Below are 25383 nucleotides of genomic sequence, written 5' to 3'. Positions count from 1 at the left end.
AGTGGTTCTTGAGATATCATGATAACAATCTCAATGTATGGAATTTCATAAGTTGACCTCTGTGACCCTTGACCTTTGACATACGTGCTCCAAAATCTAATCAGATCGTCTTCCTATGGTGATACATACTATCCTTAAGTTTGAAGTTTAAATCTCAAATGGTTCTTGAGATATCGCGCTAACAAACTCAATACAAGGAATTTCATAAGTTGACCTCTGTGACCTGTGACCTTTGACCTACGTACTCCAAAATCTAATCAGATCGTCTTCCTATGGTGATAAATACTATTCCCGAGTCTTAAGTTTAAATCTTAAATGGTTCTTGAGATATTGTGATAACGGTCAAACGGGACGGACGGACGGACGTACGGACGGACGTACGGACGTACGGACGTACGGACGGACAACCCGAAAACATGATGCCTCCGGCACCACCTTCGGTGGCGGAGGCATAAAAAGTGACAACAGGTATTAAGCTTACTATATAATTGGTGTGTCTGTAACACTCCCAAATTAGGAGCTGCAAATAATATTATTATCATCATCATTATTATTATTATTATTATTTCAAATCTTGAAAGCTAGCGGTGGGGGGGGGGGGGGGGGGGGGGGGGGCTGACTGCCAAACCTCTGCTCATTTGATTCAGGAAGTGCCAACCATAATACCCGGCTATAATATAGACTTATGTCACATTAAATTGCAGGAGCTTCAGGACTCTATTCATGAAATTCTTGTGTGGTTGGCAAAGTAGACGAGTGTCTAGAGCTGAAGGCAATGTACGTAAGAAAGTGTATTGGACAGAAGTCTACATTATATCAGATAAGGGAATTCTTGATAACTATTGTGTCAATAACGAGGGCAAACTAGGCTACTCAAATCCTAAATGTAGATAGATGTCATACAAGATTATATTTTCAAATGTGACAAAATAAGCCATGTGATACTATTATTCCTTTAGGCTGTGTAATGTGTGCGAATGCAAAAACAGTTTGAACACCAATCTACAAATATTCACTTTAAATATTTGCATTTGAATAAATCAATAAATCGTTGAAATGGTGATGGTTAGATAACCCTTAGACGATAAACTTGTTTTCCTTCTTAAGTGTCATACCTACTGAACAGAAAGAACTATGAATGCTTGAAGATCTGTGCTAATAATAAGCAGGGGCTCTGGATACCCCTCCCCCTTTCCCTACTACTGAAATAGCCCTTATAGCTCTCCAAGTAGCAGCTTTTCTTCTTCATTACCTAATTTATTCTTCTTTAGATCAATGGAGGGTGTGACGAATACATTCATATGTCTGTTCATTCAAAATAATAGTAATAAAATAACAATTAGAGGATGATTTACATAATCATAAATACATTCATAAGAATCACAGTACTGAAGAAAATACTGTAAATGTTACATTGTAATATATATCATCTTAACTAAATTGAACTTGATGTGAAATATTATGTCAAATATATGGAGTTGTTTGGATAAAATTGCTCAAAATTTCCTTCAAATGAATACACTTTAATATCTTAACATGAATCAACAGTTGGTGCATACAGTGCAGTATATTTTTGGAATGGTGAGTTACATATTTCATAACAAATATATATAATTCTTTTACATCTTTTCAATTTCTAAACAAAGCATTATCTTACATCAAATAAAGAACAAAATCTATTGACAAGTTACCACAATTTCACAAGAAAATAAGACTGACACAATTAGGGATTGTCTCATAAAAAATAAAGATATAACATACTTCTCTTTCAAAAATAAACTATACTTCCTTGTCTTTTCATTGCATTCACTTAAAACACCTGACAAGCAATGACCACTTGGTGGCGCTCTTTCATCTTAAGGACACAAATGTGGTTCATTTTTTAATAAAAATTTGAAAGAAAACAAACATTCAGTACTTCTCATTTTAAAACCTACCTTATGATACAACATGATTAGGCAGAACGGTGGATTTTCTCACTCATTTCACATGCATAAATCTACATATTTACAAAAAATCCCATTCACAAAACAGGAGCAATTCATTTTACGATCAATAATATCTTTTAAAGATGGCACCAAATATTAAAGGTAATCTCGAGTACTGGAAAAACCAAAATCTCATGATTGGAATTATCTGATTTTATTCCCTAAAATGTAAGGTATCGCCAGATCTGAATTTATCCAAACGTAACATTATCTGACTGATTTCACTGTAGGGTGCCCCAAAACATTTGCCCTTTTGATTTCTTCTAAAAGGTTGCATTAATAATTTGTATCATTTCAATAAAAATAGAGATAACATTACTAGAATTCCATGTTATAATTTTGTTAAAGACACTGACATTAACTTTAATCAACATCATTGCAACTTTAAAATGACACCCACATAAAAGGCATTTCAAATGACAACACAGAAACAGATTACCGGTTCTTATATTTGCTCGTGCATATTTTACATGTATATTCATATTACATACAAGAATATATGCACCATCAAAAATATTCAACCTTTTTTTCTTCAAATTTCAATCATATTTTCACCCCTATTTGTATTTTTGAAATACCACCTTTTACTTAAAAACATTTTGTTCAGTAATAACTTTCACCATGGCCTTTTTCTCGTAATTTACATTGAGCTTTTCTTCCGACAAGAAAGACATAATTAACTATACAAGCATCAAACAATAAAATGACGGAGCATATGCTCACTGAATCTACAGACATTGTATTATATACAGATATCAATTCAATTACGCTGTACATTAATTTATACATCAATATGTTAAAGAGGACCAAATAATCTCCAAACATTTGGCAAGTGCATAATACATTAGCAACAACATGAAGAATGTTGTGATAAATCTTTGGTAACAATTTGAATAAAAACTGCTGCTGTTTTTTTTTTATTGATACATCATCCAAGAATGGACAAGAAGTGATATAAAAGATAACAAAAAACACTAATAATGAATAAATAAATAAAATATAAAATGGTAATAAGTGAAGAAATCATCCACAGCATGCGTATAGTTTTCAATTTGGTCAAGTAGAGAGATACAAAGGAGAATGCTGTTCTCAGACATACAGTTAATGACTATGGAATTATGTTTAACATACTTATACCTCTTAACTTCCAAAGAGATGGAAATATGTCCTATGTTTTTGAAATCACAGAATAATCTGACAAGATAATCTCAAATTTACACTGACGAAGCGTTTTCATCAGCAATACATTTGGCTACACGTATATATATGTACAACTGGATCAATATCAATTATGACCTCGTAAGAAGGAAAAGTACATACTATTAAGCAAACAACTTGAAATAAACTTTACAGGACATAAATAAGTCATTCCATATAAATATAAAAATCTGACCACACAGGACTTGTTTAAGAAACATAAAAAAGATGGGCACGATTGCACTCCGTACCTGTGTAGTCTTTTTTCTTAACATATAAAAGAAAATTTCTACTAAATGCACATAAAATACATATATATTGCAGAGTAAGCATGGAAGTTCAGAAAAGTGCACTTTTTATACAGAAGATGCACTAGGAACAATCCTTGTTTTCACTGAATGTATTTCTATAATAATCTAATTGAGGATTGTCTCTGCCGATGGGGGCATAATTTTCCTTTAATAATGTTAAAATGGAAATGATAACTTTGGCTTGCCTACTGGTAATTGTACATGTCAAGTACACCCAATGCACACAGATAATATTTACTTTTACCCCTCCCTCTGGCTACCAAGACAAATCTTCTTCATTATATAACATTAGATGAACAGATAATATATTGAATTTGATCAATATGTCTATAACTCATGAAAGCAATTCACAAGAACATTGTGACCTTTCGGATTAATTTCAAGACAATCTAGCATTAGACAAAATGTCTACTGCTTGAGAAATGCAATGTGAGCAGACTCACTAATAATTTGGAAATATTCTAAAGCTTATATTTCATTCAAAAGGCTTAATGCTTGCCTTCTTTAACAACAATATACAGGAATATTTCTTTATTCATGGCACTGTCTCATCACTGTTTTTTCCTCTTTCAAAATAAACAAATCTCTTTTGTTGACATTACATTATACATTCAACCAAGTTTAGTTACCATAATCCCATGTAAAGGATTTTCCTACATTACTGGCGATAATCCTTCGTAGGATTCCCTTTCTCATTCCCTGCGTGGTCTACGTCTCAAGGTGCCATAGTCTTCATAATCATTGGTGGATCGAATTCTCTTGCCAACTTGCACTTGTGACTGGGCAGTCAGCTGAAGGTGGATGGCTGCAGTGTTCAGTTTGCTCGTTGAGGTGAGGATACCTCGCAGCCCTTTCATTTTGGCACTCCTCAAGAGGATCTTAGGTACGGGTTGTGGAGGCAAGTTGATGCTGTCCTCCAGTTCGTCTTTGGTTTCATCATCCTCATCGTCACCCTCCTCATTCTGTTTACTATCACTCTGTCCTTGTGCATTGTCATTATCATCTTGCGACAGCTGTGACTTTAGACGCCTTTGGAATGCCATTTCTGCAGGACTCTCTGCTTTCATGAGAGACTCGAGTGTCATGCCTGGGAAAGCGCTGCCGTTGGAACGAGTGCTAAGGAAATCACTGAATTCGGTCTTGGTGTCCCAAAGTAACCCTGTCCCAGCAAAAGGATCTGAGAAGAGTTCTGGATTAATGTTATCCTCACTGCGTTCACCCTCATTCTCTGCCTTGCCTTTTTTCCCGCAACCGTCAGCTTCATCAGGTGCAGAGACCACATTCTTGTTGATATCCTCTTCCTTGTCTTTGACTGCTTTTTTGGATTCACTTTCCTCTTCCTCTTCTTCCTCATCTTTCATTTCTTCTTCATTATCTTCCTCTTTCTCTTCCACTTCTTCCTTCCCCTCAGCATCGATCAATCTAACATCCAACCTGTCCCGTATGCTGCTGTCAAACTTGGTGACCGAGGCTACAAAGTGCTTCGCCCATGTGATATGCAAGACGGGGGTGGAACTGCCTTCCTCCCACTTACAGATGTTGTCGTAGAGACGCAGGTAGAATCCGTAGCACTCAGGGTCTTTAGGGATGTGCCTGGCATCTCTGGAATGGTACACAGTGGCTTGCTTCAGGATGGTAGGGATTAATTCATTGGCCACTTCCAGAAATTCCTTGTAAACTTCTTCATCTTCCCGTTGGTAGTTGTATCTTGAAAGAAGAAAATGATAGGATTCAAAGAAATGAATTATCATATTTCACACAGAAAAAAAAAGAAAAGTGTAATACTTAATAAAAGCTTTTCTCACCAATCATTCTAACAGTATGATTTCATGGTGATATCTACCTATTGTGTATTTACATTGTACATTAGATAAAGTAAGAACCTTAACATCTGAACTGTTCAATTAAAATTGTTTTGTTAGCTTTCCTGATCCCTTTGATATCTATTCATATTGCACACAACTGCTCTGCCTATCATTAACAAACTTTACTCAATATTTCTCAAAGGCATACAGGCCAAGGCATTCATTCTGAATATGAAAGTAAATATAGTTATCCGCAGAAGTAAGCGAGTGCACCCTTTGCAGGTTTATACATATTTCAATGCAATTTAAAACGAAATTGATAACGTTTAAATGGAAAAGCTGCTATGTTTGCATACACAACTAGAGAATGTCTGCTGGATTCATGCATTTCTAGCGCAGAGGTTTACAAAGTTACAACAAATCATTTACATACTTGTGAAGGATACTGTAAAATACTATGTACATTGAGCAAGACAATAGAGAATCTACTCACTGACTGAGCACTTTAGCTCCCTCTGCCCAGTACTGCATTGCCCTCTTGTACTGCTTCTGCCGGTAGAGATGACCACCCAGATAAGTGTAGGGATAGACATGGTGGTCAGAATAGAACTCCTTGCCCGCCTGAATAGCCTCCTCAAACAGTTCAAGGGTTGTAGGTCGATCTGGTGTGGGGTCAATGCTTTCAAGGTCACCAAGGTTGCTCAGAGCAAGAGGATACCTGCAGGATGAGAAAATTGAAAAGAAAGTTGATGAGAGTCGGATTGCTCTGCTCCAAAAACAAGAATAGGACCTAATTTTTACCTCAACTTTCCCTAACATGTATGTATACATACTCTAAATTGTAAAACTGCTATTTGAATTCACATGTTTCAAAAGTTTTCACCGACCTGTGTGTTTAAAGGTGAACAAAGGACAACCTGGCTTTAGAGGTTCTGATATATTATACAATGCAAAAAATATATTGACCGCTCTATTACCTAAATAAAATTGCAGTCCATTCAGGAGGAAATAAAATCATTGTCTTGATAAGGTCTTAATTTGTCCATTTAGTTAAAAGAACCTGGAACCTGTAACATAAAAATCAACTTGCAATCAATCGTAAAAATATATTGTATCTCCAATCTTGCTACAATAGTAGCAACTTACCATGCATCGTTTCTGAAGTTACTAAAGATAAGACTGATTGAAGGAGATACATCTAATATTAGATATTTACACTCCATAGTAACTTATTATTAACAAACAAGGTTACCTTTACCTTTCATGTCTGTACCTTTCCTATTGCACTTTTGTATATCATGTATTTCATCTTTTGCACAAACTGCGCCTTGAGCATTTGATTGCCCAATGGATTTGCCACCATACAAATCTTATTTATTATTATTATTATTATTATTATTATAATAATTTTTATGTTACAATTCCCAGGCTTTAAAGTAATCACCATCCAAGAATACCAGCCAATGTATTTAGCAATCAGACACTTCATATAGCAAGGACGCTTTGAACAAGGATATATCAAGACAACTTTGGAGAACAGTGAATAACTAAACTGGTAAGCAAATATGAACAGAAAGGGCAGGGAAGATGATTTACAACTAAATGAGGATATTGTCTTTCCCCTCCACAACAATTCCAGGAAACTATAAATTATATATACGTCAGAAGACTCCACAGGGAAATAACATAACTATAAAATGAAGTGCTTACTTTTTCAGATGGCCCATGTCATAGAGTGACCATAGTAGCTCCTGAAAAAGAAAAGACAGCATAAAATTCTAAAATTTACTGGTTTACCAAATACTGAAACCTGATATCAAAATTAAGCAAAATTTATTGATTCATCAATACTAAAACCTCACTAATAAGAAAAATTTGCTGAATTGTCAAATGATACACATTAAGTCATTACTAACATGGGGTAGAAGTCTTTTCTAATTACAATAAACATGTACCCAGTACATGTATGAAGTCTTTGCACGTGGATGAGATTGAAATGGCAATCACTCACTTTCCTCTATGTACTCAGTGAGGAATTACTGGGTTGTCATGACAACAATATCTAACAACAATCTAAATACGACAATATCCCAGCATACACCCACACAAAATATATATAATGCCTTGTATTAAGGGCATCACAAGTACACTTTGCCTCTTGGTAGAGGAACTCTACACTTAATACACACTTAATACGTTATTATATGTATGTACAGTATGTACATCAGTCTGTAAATATAAACGGTTTCACATCATGAAGAGTCTAGTAACTAAATGTCAATCAGGCATTATTCAATACAGCTCAGTCTGCATGACAACCATTAAGCTTCTACAGCACAGGAATCAATCGTATGCTAATTGATTCCACGATTAGAACAAATGCATAGTCTTTCAGAAATATTGTCTACATTCTAAACTTTACTCAGCTTTTTAGCTTTTGCTCACAATTTTCTTCATGCAAATCTCTTTTCTCCCCTGAAATCAGATTTTATAAAATTGTCAATATGTTAGTAATAAAATCACTGTTTCTTCATTGTAAGACAACCTTACATATGACGTAATTAAAAGGCAGCTCAGGAAAAAAAACAAATGGCTCATCTATTTTTAGGTGTTTGTTCACATTATTGAATTCCAGCAGCCAGTGGCACTGAAGACGCTGAAGGAATGGGACATCGCCTCGCTGGGAAACAAGGACAATTTGCACACAGAATAAACACATGAAAATGAGTCACTTCGTCTGATTTCACTCTCACGTGTAGTGTACACTTCATGGACCAGTATGAAGAGATGAGACAGAGTTAAATCAAATCAGATATTTTAATGACACATTGTCATTCGGTCTGGTCTACTTGCACAGTGCACGAATACTGGCTCTAGGCAGAAATGCATTATTCTTGCCTGGGTGTAATAACATAAATCAGAGGCCTGAGCATAATTTTTCACCTTTGCAAGTATTTGCAAATTGTAAGTAGCTAAATTGGGATGCATTCAGATTCCATTTCAGCCAGACATTTGTTCAAGTTTTGAGACATTAAAACCCTTCTCCCCTTTCTTCCCCCCCCCCTCTATCTCACTCTCTATCTCTCTCTATCTCTTCCTCTCTTACTCTTTTTTATCTTCTCTATAACATGCAAAAATATAAATGATAAAGGGAGAGTCTTTATGTTCTCATATTTCTCAGTTTCCCTTTGAAAATTTCCCCACAGACAATTACTTGATTAGAATCATAATGGCCATTTCATCCATTTGAGAAAAAGACTGTTGAACTTGAAAGTACATGTACTGTTATGAATAATAGAGGGGCGCAAATTTAATTACATGCACACTTTCTTGTGTGTTCACATGCCTTTATTTTCTGAGTCAAGTGCTGTTTTCTTTCAATGGCCCATGAAATAAACAAAATATTATTCACTCATTTCCAGATCATACCAGAAATGGCAAGCAAAATCATACCTAGATGCATACTTTTTCCTTCTTATTTGAATCTATCATGGGCTTCCATTTTCTTCCCTACATAGGAATATTTGTTATGCATTAAAACTCTCAGCAAGCATGTTTAGAGCAATGCACACACACGAATGGGTTGAAGGGAAATCAAACCTTGATAGCAAACTACTCTGAAGGAAAACAGACAAATCAGAGAAGTAGACTGGTGAAAGTTTGAATGAATCTGACAAAAAATGAGAAAGTGAATTTTTAAAGGTTGTATTAAATCACTATACAACTGTAGCTTTGGGCTCTTCAAATTGGCTGAATTGGTAATGTCTCTGTCATGTAGTAGCGAACAATTTTCCCATTTGTTCCAACACACACAATGACTGAAACTTTAAGTTTTCAAAAATGTATGACTCTGGAGATTCTATTCTCTAGAGGATCAATAATAATAATACACTATCCATAATACATTCTGAGTAGAGCCTCAAGGGGAGAAGACATTTAGGAGAAAAACAGAAATTGATTATATTTTTGTACACGATAAATGGGAGAGGTACAGTATCTGGGACTACGTCACAATCCACTGACTAAACTGCTTATATGAGATTTGCTTAGACTTAGTGATCTCATATTTCAAACATTCATAACTTTGATATTATTTGTCAGATGTATTTCAAACTTTCGCCATTATGATTATCTGATTTTTCTGCTTTCATACAAATGAACTTATTACAAGGGTAGGGATGGCCCTTTAAGAATGTTCAAATTACGAACTCCACATCCTACATAGTGGCAACTGTACATATGTTTGCACTATTTGTGCACTGTTGTCACTGCTTGTATAGTCATTCTGAAATATCATGGCTTATAAACCTAAAAAGATAGAGAAAAGTAATTTCTCTAAAACAGAAAGACTTGAGTTATGCTTCATGGTTTATTGAGAGATATTGCAATGGACAAGAAATAGCCATTAGTCAGACTTCAGTGATTTGGTCATTGAGGATTGAGAAAATGGGGAATAATACCTTAAGGACAGACAATTGCAGTAGTTTGGAATTCAGACCGTTTGATTAAAAAAAACCACTCTAATATCAATGATTGAGAACAAGTACCATACAAAACAAAATCAATACGGTATAGACATCAAATTGATGCTTGATGTATGACCAAGAATACGCAAGTGGAAGGAAAGATACCTATCAGTTTAAAAACTCTGTCGCAAAAAATAATCAATGAAATTGACAACAAAGATATTATTATGAGTCACACCATTCTCATGTATGCAACATTCATGAACCTCTTTGTCTTTTGGCCTTGTTCACATACATGTAAAATATTTTGTTTAAAGGTGGTTTACTGCATCATATGTGAGGCTTTCTTATTTATCATCATCAACCACTAAGAATTCATGCTAGATATGATTGATTAAAAACCTGGTTGAAGTGTATAGCAGAGGTGTGTATGAAAATGAATTCATTAGAAGGGTGAGTGGCCGGGAAACAAGACCGTCACCTAAGTTAATTTCAATACTGCTCTTGGCATTTTTTGCCGATGATACGCTGAAAGGTTAATAACCAGACCTAATAACTAAACCATACCATTCACACCATGCTATGAGTAATGCCACAGTTCATCTCTACTCTACAGACATGACAATCATCACGCGATCTTAGCCTTGTGTCATGCAGATGAGTCTCTCAATCTCAATCGAACAATCATGCATGAATATGGCTTCATAGCAGTTGCATCATTTTCAAGCTTTTAATTTCTGTGTTTTGCAGAGAGGTGAATTTGTAAGATGAGGCAGAAACCTGAATCTTAAAAAAGCAGCCCAATTTTGTCTCATCAAAAATACAGTGCATTTTGAGCCAGAGGTGTGTTCACTAATATAATAAACACTGTGCTAACACCCTTCCAGCTCCAAATACCAGGTAGACGATATGAAGCCAAGAATTACAAAAAAAATGCAAATCTCACTTTGTTTAGAAGACTAGAATTTATTAGGTAATGCAATGCAATGCCAAATAAAATTCTACCCTGCATGACAAATATTCAAGAACCCCTGCCTTACACTCAGTATTGGTTACCTACTCTTTCCTGCACATGCTCTGTAGTACACAGGCCTTAAATCTTTTTATATGCATCATTAGTTTGGTCTTTCTAGGTAACAGTCCTGACATAAGATAAACAGAAAATGATCGCTGTTTATCAAAATGTGCATAATTACAACGAGGGAGAAGCAAATGACCCCCCCCCCCCCCACTCCGGGGTCGGAGGAACCGCATGCGTGTTCCCAAAATGTCCGGTAAAGGGGTACTTTTCATGCACCAAAGTCTGGCTCGTAGTACACAAAAATCTGGCCCGTATTAACTTTACACACCAGACTTAGGGGGGTGTTTTCAAAAGGAGGGAACATGCATACGTGTACCCTAAATAACACTGAGTGGGGGGGGGGGGCGGGCAAATGACCAAGATGTGTACATGATGAAAACAAGTGCATTTCTTGCACATGTATTTCACAATTTTAACCCTTGAATGATTTTTTTTTTTTTTAAAGACATTAACAAATTATGTTTAAGGTACTATGTCCCATTTGCAGGCCAAAAAATGAAAAAGTTAAATTCCAACTGCATTTGAAAGATAATACTAATTTAGAACTTCCCTAAAATAAGTGTGGGGCTTGAAAATGTCTTCAAGTGGGAAAATAACGACTACCGTCTTCGGGGAAAACTAGATGGAATTCGACTGCGCGCAGTCGAAAATGATGCCTCCGTTATAGAGCAATTCTACAAACCAAAACAGAAAAAAAAAATTGAATTCACGTTCAATGGTAATCCATTGACAGGTTCTCAGAATATTGTGATTACAAGCAATTTCTCATATACATATATGACCCTTTGATCTTTGACCTCATGACCATAAAATCTACTCAGTTCATTGGCTCTGCAAGATGTTCTGAGTTAAATAGTAATCCATCTGTCAGTTCTAATGAGAATGCGTTCACAAGCTATTTTTGCATACATAATGGGCCCATGACCTTTGACCTTTGACCTTATGAACCAAGAATCTACTCAGTTCATTGGCTCTGCAAGTAACAAACATGACCTAATTTTGGCATGAATCCATCAATCGGTTCTTGAGATAACGCGATCACAAGCTGTTTTTGCATTCATAATGTGCGCTGTGGCCTTTGACCTTTGACCTACGTGCTCCAAAATCTAATCAGATTGTCTTCTTATGGTGATACACACTATCATTAAGTTTGAAGTTTAAATCTCCAGTGGTTCTTGAGATATTATGATAACAATCTCAATGTATGGAATTTCATAAGTTGACCTCTGTGACCCTTGACCTTTGACCTACGTGCTCTAAAATCTAATCAGATCGTCTTCCTATGGTGATACATACTATCCTTAAGTTTGAAGTTTTTACATCTCCAGTGGTTCTTGAGATATGATAACAATCTCAATGTATGGAATTTCATAAGTTGACCTCTATGACCCTTGACCTTTGACCTACGTGCTCCAAAATGTAATCAGATTGTTTTCCTATAGTGATACACACTATCACCAAGTTTGAAGTTTAAATCTCCAGTGGTTCTTGAGATATCATGATAACAATCTCAATGTATGGAATTTCATAAGTTGACCTCTGTGACCCTTGACCTTTGACATACGTGCTCCAAAATCTAATCAGATCGTCTTCCTATGGTGATACATACTATCCTTAAGTTTGAAGTTTAAATCTCAAATGGTTCTTGAGATATCGCGCTAACAAACTCAATACAAGGAATTTCATAAGTTGACCTCTGTGACCTGTGACCTTTGACCTACGTACTCCAAAATCTAATCAGATCGTCTTCCTATGGTGATAAATACTATTCCCGAGTCTTAAGTTTAAATCTTAAATGGTTCTTGAGATATTGTGATAACGGTCAAACGGGACGGACGTACGGACGGACGTACGGACGGACGGACGTACGGACGGACGGACGGACGGACGTACGGACGGACAACCCGAAAACATGATGCCTCCGGCACCACCTTCGGTGGCGGAGGCATAAAAATGTTTACTTTTCCTAGATATTGACGAATGCATGGTGGATGCAACGCTCTGTGCAAATGGAATGTGTTCGAACACAGATGGCTCTTACACCTGTAGCCCGTGTGACTGCATTAAACGATGATAGCACTGCTTGCAATGGTAAGGACGTGAAGTCAAATTACATCTAGTAGTCTACTCAGTACTATAGTCTCACATTTTACTTTTTAGTGGCATCTTTAACAGTCTTTTGATCCAGAATGCTCTGAATTACAAGTTGTAGTTGTAGTTGTTGTAGTTTCCGGGGATGCGGCCTTATCGCCGGCAAATACGGTATTAGTTGTCAAACCGACTTTAGGGCTATAGAGCCCAAAAGTAATAGTCTTGATTTTCAGACAATTGTACCGAATGGTCATATGTTTTATGCTGCGCAAAGATCCAATCAGTTTAATCTTGGCCATCACAAGAAGTGGGTTATTGATGTAGACAAATGCTCATGTACCCTTTACAACTCTTTTCATGTATGTTATTGACAAAGAAGAAAAAAGCCAGTCAGTCACTCAATAGTGTCTGACAGTGAAGTCTAGCAAGTAAACAGGTTTCCTTGCATAATTTGAACATGAGGACACTGCTAACGTTTAAATTTCACAGATAGGACATACATGATATATTCATATTTCCTGCAAAGTTCTACAGCATTTGAGGTTGGCTGCAAAAGGGACATAGTACCTTTAATACAATCACTAGAAATTAATGTCTGCACTGTGCATTATCATTTTAAAGGATGGACTTACACTACATATATGTATCTCCTAACTTGGTAAAAATCTAACCCTTAAAACCTCTCATGACCCTATGACATTTGTAGGATACATCCACTATGTCTAGACAACCCTTTTTGTGTTGCTTGCAGTTGAAACGCTGTTCAAACTAGCTACACTGTACCTTATCCATGGTGTATGAAGATTAAATGATGTTGTTCCTGCTTGCTGATGAGACCCTGTTCATACTTGCTACCTTATCAATGGTTTACAAAGATTGAATGAGGATGTTGCTGCTCGCAGATGAGACTCTGTTCATACTAGCTATCTTATTCAGGGCAGTGGCGAATGCAGGATTTTTTCAAGGGGGGGGGGGGGGGGTTTTAAAGGGAAAGTCCACCCCCAAAATCAGTTTGTTTCGATAGAGGCAGAATAATAAGAAAATCAGGTGAGTGAAAGTTTGAGCAATTCTGAATGAAAATAAGAAAGTTATGAATTATTTAAATTGTGATCAATCAAATACAAATTGGCAACTCTGTGACTTATTATACGAGCTCTCCTTCATTTGCTTTGTGCATAATATTCCATAAAATCATGTTTTCTTGGTTATTGATGACGGAATATATATTTGTTCCTTGCAGGGGGAGTATAGAAACATATTTGCAATTATTATATTTAGGGTGCATGTATGGTTGAAATTTTTCTTGAGGGAAAATGAAAATTTTAGATTTTTTTAGTACTGAGCAAATGGTAGTTGAGCTCGCATGATACGTCATAGAGTTCCCAATTTGTGTTTGATTGATCACAGCTTCAAAAATCCTAACTTCCTTATTTTTAATCGGAATTTGCTCAAACTTTCACTGACTTGTTTCTCTCATTTTTCTACTCCTATTAAAACTAACTTAATTTCAGGGTGGACTTCCCCTTTAAGGATTTAAAAAAAAAAATTAACAAAAACTAAAAAAAAAAGGGGGGGGGGGGTTTCCCCCAAAACATACACATTAAAAAAAAAAATCAAGGGGGGGGGGGTTAACCCCTGATTCAGGGTGTACATTGTATCAGTGAAGATTAAATCAGGATCTTGCTGCTACAGATGAGACCTTGTTCATACTAGCTATTATCCATGGTGTATGAAGATCGAATGAACATGTTGGTGCTACAGATAAGAATCTGTTCATACTAGCTATCCATGGTGTATGAAGATTGAATGAGGATGTTGTAGGCAACTCTCATGGGATATTCTTCATTTCATTATTGATCAATGCTAAAAATATACAACCTTCACAAAACTACTCGACCTCTCAGAAAGCCATTACTTGCTTTTCTTCATTTAAAATTGAAGAAAGGATATGTTGATTCCAATTTTGATGATTACAACAGTGGACCATCCAACCATACAGATTTTATAGCACCGTAGTGACGTAGTCATATGATTTGCAATACCGTAAATCTCCGTGTATAAGGCGCACTTTTTTTGCCGCCGAAAAAATTGAAAGTCGGGGGTGCGCCTTATACACAGGTTTTTTTTAATTTTTTAAATTTAAAAAAAAAAAATTATATATTTTTTTTTTAGTTTCGATTTATGGCGCTATGCCTGGCAATGTCTCCCAGCTCAGTAATCAGTGCGTTGACTCACCACTGGGAAACTACAACAACACTAAAATTTGTCTGTCATCTTGGTTTGAAAGTAATCTTTCTAATAGATCTCAATATGTAGTTTATAATAATAATTCCTCAATTTTTTTTATATAACAAATGGTGTACCACAAGGTTCTATCCCAGGACCTAGGTACTCTATTGTTTTTAATTTACATTAATGATATTACACATTCTTCTAAAAACAACATTGTTACTATTATTTGTGACAAGTTTACAAACACAAATCAGTGCCTTTAACTGCACCTCGATGTTAAATGAAGGTCCTTCCCCGCGTGGGTTTTCGTTTTTTCCTCCCCAAAATAGGGGTGCGCCTTATACACAGGTGCTTAATTTAAATATGAGTTTAAATATTTGATCATTCACACACATTTTGTTGTTGTTGTTTGTTTGAAGTATTTGTCCTAGACTATCATGCAATCTCTTGCCACTTAAATTCCTACATACTACCCACTGACATGTCATAAATAGCATCAGAGGAAACTAAAAGACACACATATACAAGACAAAGCAGGGGCTACTGCAATCTTCACTATCTACATGTAAGAGTAAACACATTAAACCATTTGCCATGTTTTGTGAAGGATGAGCCTGTGTTTATTCCTATTAAGTAGGGACACTGATTTTCTGTGATCACAGAAAACGGACAGAATTCACGGAAATGACCATTTGAAACGGAAAATGCAATTTCGAACAGAAAGTCGGGGAAAACCCTTTTCACCTAAAAACATTTCATTTTTTAAGAAGAAAATTGTAAAACTTACACTATTTGTGTGATTTGTTATGCAGTGAAAAGATATTGGGCCTAAAATCATGGTTAATAACTCTGAATATTTAGTGATATTCGTCAGATTCTTAGGAGACAGGGGCTGCCATTTTGTTTCGCTGGACACATGAGATTGTGACACAAAACACAGTACAAATAGCAGCGAATCGATCCTATTATGCCAGCTATGTAGACGTAATACTAGGAACACACACGCCAGCAGCGGGCACTAAGTGCGGCGAGATTGTACACACGCTGTTGTACAGTTCGAAAAAGGGGCTGGCATGTGCGCCTAAAATCGACCGATCGCTGACATGACAGCCAAGACTGAAATGTTTTCATCCACGTTGGTACTAGTCAGCCTGTATCTGTATCGTTCCGTCAGGAATATGTAGTGTTCTGACACATTCCGCTAACTTTAGTCTGCTTGTCTAAGTACGAATTTGAAGTTGGTAAATCTAAACATTTGATAATTTTTCGTATATTTTCACTGGTATTTTGCATCAAGTTTATCCAGTCCCATCCATATTGTTTTTGAGTGGTTATCATTGGCGAAACAGAATTCACGGAATTCCAGATTTTCTGAAATGGAAAAAGCCATTTTTTAAAACGGAAAATCAGTGTCCCTACTATTAGTGCTGACATTCTGGTCTAAAGCTACATGTAACCGATATAAAATGGGACGGATGAGTTCTAGCGCTAGATACGCCTACAGTATACAATGTAGATAACTATTAATCTTGATCATAAAACTGTACTCAAGTTATGATATTCAAACTCCAACTCAAAGGCATCATCCATTACCAAATGTATATTTGATGTCTAGAATTCATCAAAATTATTAAAATATGTAAAATATATTTATCAAAAAAACAAAACAAAACAAACATGAACAATGAAAGAGACTGTATACAGGTAGGGGTATGAAAATGTGGCATCAGAAATCTTAATCATTTCTTTTCACAAATATGAGAGCCTTTCAGGGAAAACCCTGTTGGAATTTTCCTACTATGATTTCTTTCCGCTTACCGGTAGTAATAAAGAGACCAATAAAGCTCACAAATACATTTTCACTTTTACCGGAACTCAACCTTCTTTTCAAACCTATAAATAGAGTAGAATAGTGATCAGGGCGGTGTTCCTGTTTGCAAAACCTTAGAAGCAGCACAGCTTTCACTCTCACTTTCAAATACCTGAAAGTGCTATTTATGGTAAGCTGAAGTAGCAAATCCTATATACAAAGAAACAGCCCCCCCCCCCCACCAATTCTTTACTTTGCCTAATGCCATAGAATACCTTTAAATCATCAAATGATCATTATATTACAAAAGTTATCAAATTACCAAATATATTAAAATCCCTTTTGTATTCTTGCATCTTATTAGCAATAACACCAATGTGTGAAAAGGTGGAAGGGGAATACTGTATATAAATAATATACCCACCTGTTGTAAAGAAGCAAGTTCTATGCTGTCTAACGATGAACTGATAGTAGGGTTGATAGCTGACACCAAGGCTGCTATCTCCATGTGTCTTGTGCACACTACAGGGAAACCATTCAGATACAACCAACTCTTCTCTGTGATTCCTGCAAATAATTCATAAAAACAATTAAAAAAAATTATTATAAAAAAAAAAAAAAAATAAAAATAAAAAAAAAAAATTTAAAAAAATTTAAAAAAATAAATAAAAAAAAAAAAAAAAAAATCATTTTCGACAATGAAAATCAATATATATCTCTGGGAAGAAAAAACATTTGTAACTAGATGGAATTCGACTGCGCGCAGTCGAAAATGATGCCTCCGTCATAGAGCAATTTTACAAACCAAAACGGAAGAAATTTTTCAAATTCAAGTTCAATTGTAATCCATTAACATGTTCTCAGAATATCGTGATTACAAGCAATTTCTCATAAACATATATGACCCTTTGATCTTTGACCTCATGACCCTAAAATCTACTCAGTTCATTGGCTCTGCAAGATTTCCTGAGTTAAATAGTAATCCATCTGTCAGTTCTAATGAGAATGCGTCCACAAGCTATTTTTGCATACATAATGAGCCCATGACCTTTGATCTTATGAACCATTCATTGGCTCTGCAAGATACATAAATGATCTAAGTTTGGCAGGAATCCATCAATCTGTTCTAATGATAATACAATCACAAGCTATTTTTGCATACATAATGAGCCGCATGACCTTGACCTTTACCTCATGACCCCAAAATTTAATCAGTTCATCAGCTCTGCAAGTAACATACATGACCAAAGTTTGGCAGGAATCCATCAATCGGTTGTTCAGATAACGCGATCACGAGCTGTTTTTGCATACATAATGTGCGCTGTGACCTTTGACCTCGTCACCCCAAAATCTAATCAGTTCATTGGCTTTGCAAGATACATACATGACCAAAGTTTGGCAGGAATCCATCAATCGGTTCTTCAGATAACGCGATCACAAGCTGTTTTTGCATACATAATGAGCCCTGTGACCTTTGACCTCGTGACCCCAAAATCTATTCAGTTCATCAGCTCTGCAAGATACATACATGACCAAAGTTTGGCAGGAATCCATCAATCGGTTGTTCAGATAACGCGATCACAAGCTGTTTTTGCATACATAATGAGCCCTGTGACCTTTGACCTTTGACCTACGTGCTCCAAAATGTAATCAGATTGTTTTCCTATAGTGATACACACTATCACTAAGTTTGAAGTTTAAATCTCCAGTGGTTCTTGAGATATGATAACAATCTCAATGTATGGAATTTCATAAGTTGACCTCTGTGACCCTTGACCTTTGACATACGTGCTCCAAAATCTAATCAGATCGTCTTCCTATGGTGATACATACTATCCTTAAGTTTTAAGTTTAAATCTCAAATGGTTCTTGAGATATCGCGCTAACAAACTCAATACAAGGAATTTCATAAGTTGACCTCTGTGACCTGTGACCTTTGACCTACGTACTCCAAAATCTAATCAGATCGTCTTCCTATGGTGATAAATACTATTCCCGAGTCTTAAGTTTAAATCTTAAATGGTTCTTGAGATATTGTGATAACGGTCAAACGGGACGTACGGACGGACGTACGGACGGACAACCCGAAAACATGATGCCTCCGGCACCACCTTCGGTGGCGGAGGCATAAAAAGAGAGCTCCAGCAAGAAATAAATAAATTTTAAAAAATTGATGTAAAAAAGTTATACAAGATTTAAAAATTCATAAACAAAAACGACATAAAAAATACTTTTACATCTGCAAATCAATAAAGAGTCCATGCGAGCTAAGGAAGAAGAAGAAAAAAAAAAGAGGGGGGGGGGGGACCTTTTTCAGGTTTATACATGTAGTTTGAAATGATAACCTTAACCCTGTGCAATTCTTATTATTGGGTGTCAAGTGTTTGATCAAAGTAATTATCATATTCTGATATTCAATGTTTGGACACTTGAATTTATTGCTGGTAGGATGATACCTGTAGTTATGACATATTATCTGGATGGTATAAGGAATAGATAGACCCTGACAGTTAGACTTGACAATCAATAGTGTTCACCCCACACATTAGGGTGCCAGAAAAAAATACAATTTAATTTAAGTTAAGGAAAGCTCCTTGAATTTTGCATAATTTGAGAATGAAAATAAATTGATGTGACTCCCACATACTCTCCGGTCAATTCTTAACAATGTTATCCCACCACATTTACATTGTATGTTTTCAAGTCGTGTGAATTTGTCCTTTTATCTTCTTAATGCATGTATTTGATGTTTGTCTACTTTTTATACTTTTACTTTTGTATATATACTGTAGCAACTTCTGTATTTTTAATGTAAATGTGGAAATAAATTCAATTCAGTTCAGTGTGATAATTGGAGTATACTTCAAAGAAAGATCAGAAAGGAACATCTCTAGGGCTAGGTGCTGACATTTCCCCTACAGAATGAAAGTAATTTTTGTTGGTGTTCATATCAAGAAGGCAAATAATCCAGACAATCCATACAAGGGATGATGTGAAATATCAATGTGTAAGTAATTCCAGAGCAAGAAACAGAACACGCCATGCTGAATACAATGCTGTCTTCTGCATAAAAGATGATTTTGTATGTGGGCGTAGCCTCTGGACTCCTCAAGCACCATTGAATTGAGCTGTGGGGGTGGAGTGCGGAGGAGGCAGGCACTCTCATCACAACCATACAAATAAGGTATACTGATAAGGATGAAAAGAGAGAGCAAAGCAATCATCCTATCTAGTTCTGTATAGGTTAAATGAACACTATACCGGTACATGTAGTAGCAGCCATTATAATCTAAATAAACAATGTATGCAAAATGACACATCCTTGCAAATTGATTGGAAATATAATAGGTAGTACATCCACAATTACTTGATCACATGTCTGTGATAATTGCAAACCATGAAACATGTAATTTGTTAATAGCTGATATAAGTGGACTGCCTATTAAACGAGCAAGACATACGCGTGGCTCCCATTCACAAGAAGGATTTAACGACCATGTTCTAATAAAAATACAATTTAATATATTGAAAGGCTCGAAATTAAGTTGAAATGCCTAGAAGGTAGCAATGGCATTAAACAAGGAAACAAAGTTCCTACAATTTTTTAAAAATAATTGTTTCAGAAATTTAGTGTTCATACTCAATAATATTGAATGTGGAATAAATAAATAATCCTTGATTATGACCAAAATACTAGAGACAAATTTTTAAGAAATCACAAATCATTACTATCAACTTTTAGAATGACTTTAAACATTCATTTTCAAAAGCTATACAGTTAACCTGTACCTTGCTAAATATTAAATGAACTAAGGATATAACCCCTGGTTGATTTCCGTTTAATGTTTAATGGCATATTACAATTCATGAGGAATCATTAAAAACAATTATTCTCAGTAATTAACAATTTTACATTATAATTATGTACTTCCTAACCATGTAATTGCTGGGCCAAGTGGGGTTAGCACTGTAAAACAGGCCTATGAGTCAACCTCATGAGCTGCATACAAATCACACACATTTCAGCTTGTTATGACTTGTGAGCTCTACCATTGCATGAGAGCACTAGTTTAATTGCCCTTGAACAATATAAATATTGAATATTTCAATACCATGCTCTAGTGAAGCTACCAATTCTTCCGAATGATTGTCATGTATTTTCTTGTGTTTTGTATCGGTTTATTTGTTTATTTTGTAGTGTATTTGTTTGTTTGTATAGTTTTATTTTTTAACCAAAGCTCTTTTAGTACTCTACAGACCTGAGCTTAATTGTTTGCCACCATCATAAAAATAAAAATCTTTTATTCTTTTTTTTTTTCCATTGAAAAAGTCAATAGTAAAATGGGGCCTCGATGGCCTTAGCCACGTATTACTGCTGCACAAGTAAAAAATGAACAATCCCAAAACATGGAAATAAATTTAAGTCAGATTGACATTATTTACATTCGTTGGATAACTTGAAACAATATATTCTGTAACGAATTTGGGAGTTCAAAGATAAAAACTAAGGACTCTAAATGCGTTTTACGCGACCCCACATATTTTATTTGTTTGTTATTTGTCATCAGTATTGAGTTGTTAATATATTTGATCAGGTTTAACAAAATGTTGCGTGAATGTACTGCAGTACAGTGTTACCCACCTTAATACACAGCCAGGATAGTAATGCTGCTATGTGTGCAAATACATGTATTTTCATAATGGTTAAACAAAACCACCCGTATAAAGTTAACAGTAAAACATTTAGCAAAAAACGTTATGACTCAGGCCTCATTAAGACGATTGGGATTTATCAAATTTATCTGAAGTAAAAACTAAACCCTTTTGATTGTTTGGAAGGCTCTTACCGACAAAAATATATCCTAAAGCTAGTAATATGGACACCAACACAGACCATGAAATAGATACTTCTTTTCTTTAGTATTAGTCAACAGGAATATCTGACTGCTGATCTCTGTTTAGCTCAAATCTGATTTAAATGAACACCACCACCAGAAACTACAGAGAAATCAGAAGTCAACACCTAAACACTGACCGACTTTTTCTCATTTCACGTTCAAATCATGATTTCACAACAAAATAAACACCAACACTTAACACCGAAGTCAAACATGAAATCACTTAATCTAGGGCGGATAGAGAGTTGAGTGCTTTGTGCTGACATCTTATCAAAACTTCTATCTTGTCTTACCCATACTGACAGGCTGCCCCCTCTTGTCCTCATTCCCTTTTCCATGCCAGGTGACCTCAGCAGTCCCCTCTCCATTCTCTCCAAACACAACCCAGGCATGGTCTTCAGACAGGGCTAGGTGTACATCCTTGAAGTTCAGGATCTGACAGGCTGCAACCACAGCTAACGCAACACCAAAACAATCCAGTTGGTTTCCTAGCAGGGGAAAGGAATTAAAGAAAATGGGTAGATAAAACTCAAAAAGACAATTTTTTAGTGCGAGAGAAAGCAACAGATTGTCTTACAAGAAACTCTTTGCACAAGCTCCGTCCTTGATACATAACAAATGACTACAATAACAATGTCCATATTATGACTTGATATGAAATAATCTTACTAAATTCAACTTCATGTGCAGAAGAGACCTTAATGCCTATCTGCACTAGTTTGGCCAGGAGGGATTAGACCTCCCTGCATGGTCACTGACAGGTGGTTATCTCATCAAATAAGCTCTCAATTAACATAAGAAAAAGGTTATCATGGGGGACCAATGGTCACCGATTAGGCATTGTTTGCTATAGAGGGTGCGAGTACCGTAGGTATAAGTAGTGCAGTGGGACTTTAGGGCAGTTATAAGTAATAAGTAATAATTTGCACAAAATGATAACGGGAATGGATTTTTTTTTCATTCTGGTACAACTGTTTTTCTTTTCCCATAGACTCAATAGTTTTCAATACATTATTTAATAAAACCCTCCCCCTGCAACAAAACAAAACAATTTAAAGCATTTTCAGGACAGGAAAACATGTACATGTATAGACCCATCTTTTTTAATGTAAAAAATAAAACTTCCAATGTTGATTGTTGTACTTGTTAGATCGATGCAATGCATTAACAAAATTTTTGCTAATGTGTGGGGGAATACTATAAATTGTAATCGATTACCAATACTGCTAGATCTAGTCTAGATTTATTAACTCCATAATAAATCAGCATGACTGAAGTAAAAATAAAAAAACTAAAAATCTATTGAGACTACCGGTATTATAGAATTATCTTGATACCATTGCAGTCTGAAGCTAAATATTAAAGTTGATAAAATATGGAATCTTCTTATAATTCAGAAATCATAGAAAACCAGGAGTCCCAAGACCAAATTCAAAACCGATAAAAAATTCCTAAATAAATTGAATGATGGTACTAATGGTGGTGTTGATAAAGGCTTAGAACTAAAGTTAAAGCCGGCATGATTACTCAGGTACAGACTATAGTCAAGATTAACCCTTAAAGGGAAATCCAACCCAAATGGACAACTACTCTAAAAGAAAGCAGAAAAATTAGAGAGCCTGATGAAGTTTCAATTAAATATAAGAAAGTAATGAATTTTGAAAATTGAAATCACTACACGTACGGGCACTTTAAATTGTGTAAAGCAGTACTGTCATGTGATGTAGTGTCGGACTACTTTCCCCATCTGGTCCAACATACAAAATGATTAAAATTTTCAACAAAATCATGGCTCAGGAAGGTCATTTCTTTTAAAAGGACCTATAATAATATGCTATCTATAATATATTTTGAGTAGTGCCCCAAGAAAGAAGGAACTTACGAGAAAAACAAAAATTTGTTATATTTTTGTACACGACAAATGGGAGTTATCCATGTCCTACACAACGTCACAATCCACTGACCAAACTGCCAATTTGAGATTCGCATAGACTTAGTGGTCTCTTTACTTAAGCTAAGTGGTCCGATTCATTAAAAAAATTGCCATTCCGTTTGATATTTTTCTTTCATAAAAATCAATTTAAGAGTTACAAGGGTTGGATTGCCTAAATTCAGAAACACATCTAATTTTAACATCTTGAGACTTCATATATATCCCAGGACATAAGTGAAATTTGAAAAATTGATTGTGAATCTAACCAAAGACCCCAAAGAGATACCAGCTATCTCTTTGATCTAACTTAGATTTAGTCATGTTGAGCCAAAGTTGTTATGTTGGTACGCATGTGGACTCTATCTCTGGCCCCGCCCACCTCGGTCAATCACGTGCAACTCATATTTTCTCCAAAATGAAAAACTACCTCATGATAATTTTTGTCTTTTCTTACCAGTCAGATAACTGAAAAGAGATTGCAAGTGAGCCTTGTCTTTGTAGTATGCTCGTGAGAGTGAACTCCAGATAATATCAGACACCTTTTTAACCATTTCTCTGGTTGCAAATTCTGACTTGTAGTCGCTCAAGTCGACAGACCCTTTCACTTGAGCCTCGAATTTGGCGCACAACGCCTCCACGTTCGGTAGCTCAATGACTGGAAAGATGGGTTCAATGCACATGCGGTTCTCATCAGCAGCTTGACCCTGGGACGAAGCACGATTGCTCGTTAAAATGTTCTCCACCATTCCTACAACAACCGAAAGAACCGTCAGATTGGGTTCATGATCTCCTTCCAATTCTGAGCGAAATATCTTTAAGATAGCCCTAACATTGTCGACGGGGAAGAGCTTCCTCGTTTCATCACGGATGCCCGCCATTGCGAAAAGTTGATTTTATCTGCCTTGCGCATGCGCACTTAGATCGCTCGATCGCGCTGGAAATTTCTGGCGTGTGTTATTATACGACGTTGATATCCTGTGTTTACTTTCCCCGTTTATTGTGCAGACCATACACATGGTCTTGAAAAAGGTATTATGAAAATACAAAATGGTACGTTCGAAGACAAAATATTACGAGATGAGTGTCCTATGACGATAATTCCTCCCCATCTGGAGGTTACAACGTATCCCCCTGTTTTTTCACTCCGATGATGCAAGACCAAGTCTGCCAATAAAAATGGATGCATTTGCAGTATTGGCGCCACTTAGTGACGGTCAGTGGATCGAGGCGACACACAGCGTAGCGTGCATATTGCCTTATGGTAATGAATGTAATAAAAACACAGTTCAACTATCAAGCGCAGATTTGGTGGTAGACTGGTAGATATTCGGTTTCATGAATTCGCAAAAAAATACAGCGTTACAAAATTGTTTTCCTCCAAAATCCACCGAAAGGAAAATGAACACCACCATTCGCATGGCCTGGTAAAGTAAAAATGAGAACGGCTCGATGACACATCTTCAGTGCCACAAACCTGAAGGTACAGATACTGACTAATGCAGGATTTAGATTGTGACTCAGGCGTGAGAAAGTTATAAACCTGAGTCATTACAGCCCCGGTCAACCCTATG

The 25383-nt window shown here is 36.0% G+C and overlaps 1 protein-coding gene across 1 annotated transcript; it reads right to left on the bottom strand.

The window, feature by feature from the left end:
• Positions 1-1188: 1188 nt before the first annotated feature.
• LOC115929642 (menin-like) lies at positions 1189-25127 on the bottom strand. The gene is made up of 6 exons (XM_030999249.1): positions 24267-25127; positions 22173-22367; positions 17406-17548; positions 7012-7052; positions 5795-6019; positions 1189-5203 (listed from the first exon to the last, which is right to left on the bottom strand). Exons 1-6 carry the CDS (start codon positions 24688-24690, stop codon positions 4189-4191), a joined length of 2043 nt encoding a protein of 680 aa, XP_030855109.1. The 5' UTR covers positions 24691-25127; the 3' UTR covers positions 1189-4188.
• Positions 25128-25383: the final 256 nt, after the last annotated feature.

The sequence above is a fragment of the Strongylocentrotus purpuratus genome, unplaced genomic scaffold (genome assembly GCF_000002235.5).
Source record: "Strongylocentrotus purpuratus isolate Spur 01 unplaced genomic scaffold, Spur_5.0 spur5_scaffold_5, whole genome shotgun sequence".
NCBI lineage: Eukaryota > Metazoa > Echinodermata > Echinoidea > Camarodonta > Strongylocentrotidae > Strongylocentrotus > Strongylocentrotus purpuratus.
The sequence above is the reverse complement of the archived record's forward strand: the minus strand, read 5'-3'. Positions and strand labels throughout refer to the sequence as shown.

Excerpts from the sequence above, each read along its gene's own strand:
- LOC115929642 (XM_030999249.1), bottom strand. The coding sequence starts at position 24,690 with ATGGCGGGCATCCGTGATGAAACGAGGAAGCTCTTCCCCGTCGACAAT. Across the intron at positions 7,053-17,405 it reads AACTTGCTTCTTTACAACAG|GAGCTACTATGGTCACTCTA; the intron begins GTGGGTATATTA and ends TTTCTTTTTCAG. Across the intron at positions 6,020-7,011 it reads GACATGGGCCATCTGAAAAA|GTATCCTCTTGCTCTGAGCA; the intron begins GTAAGCACTTCA and ends CTCATCCTGCAG.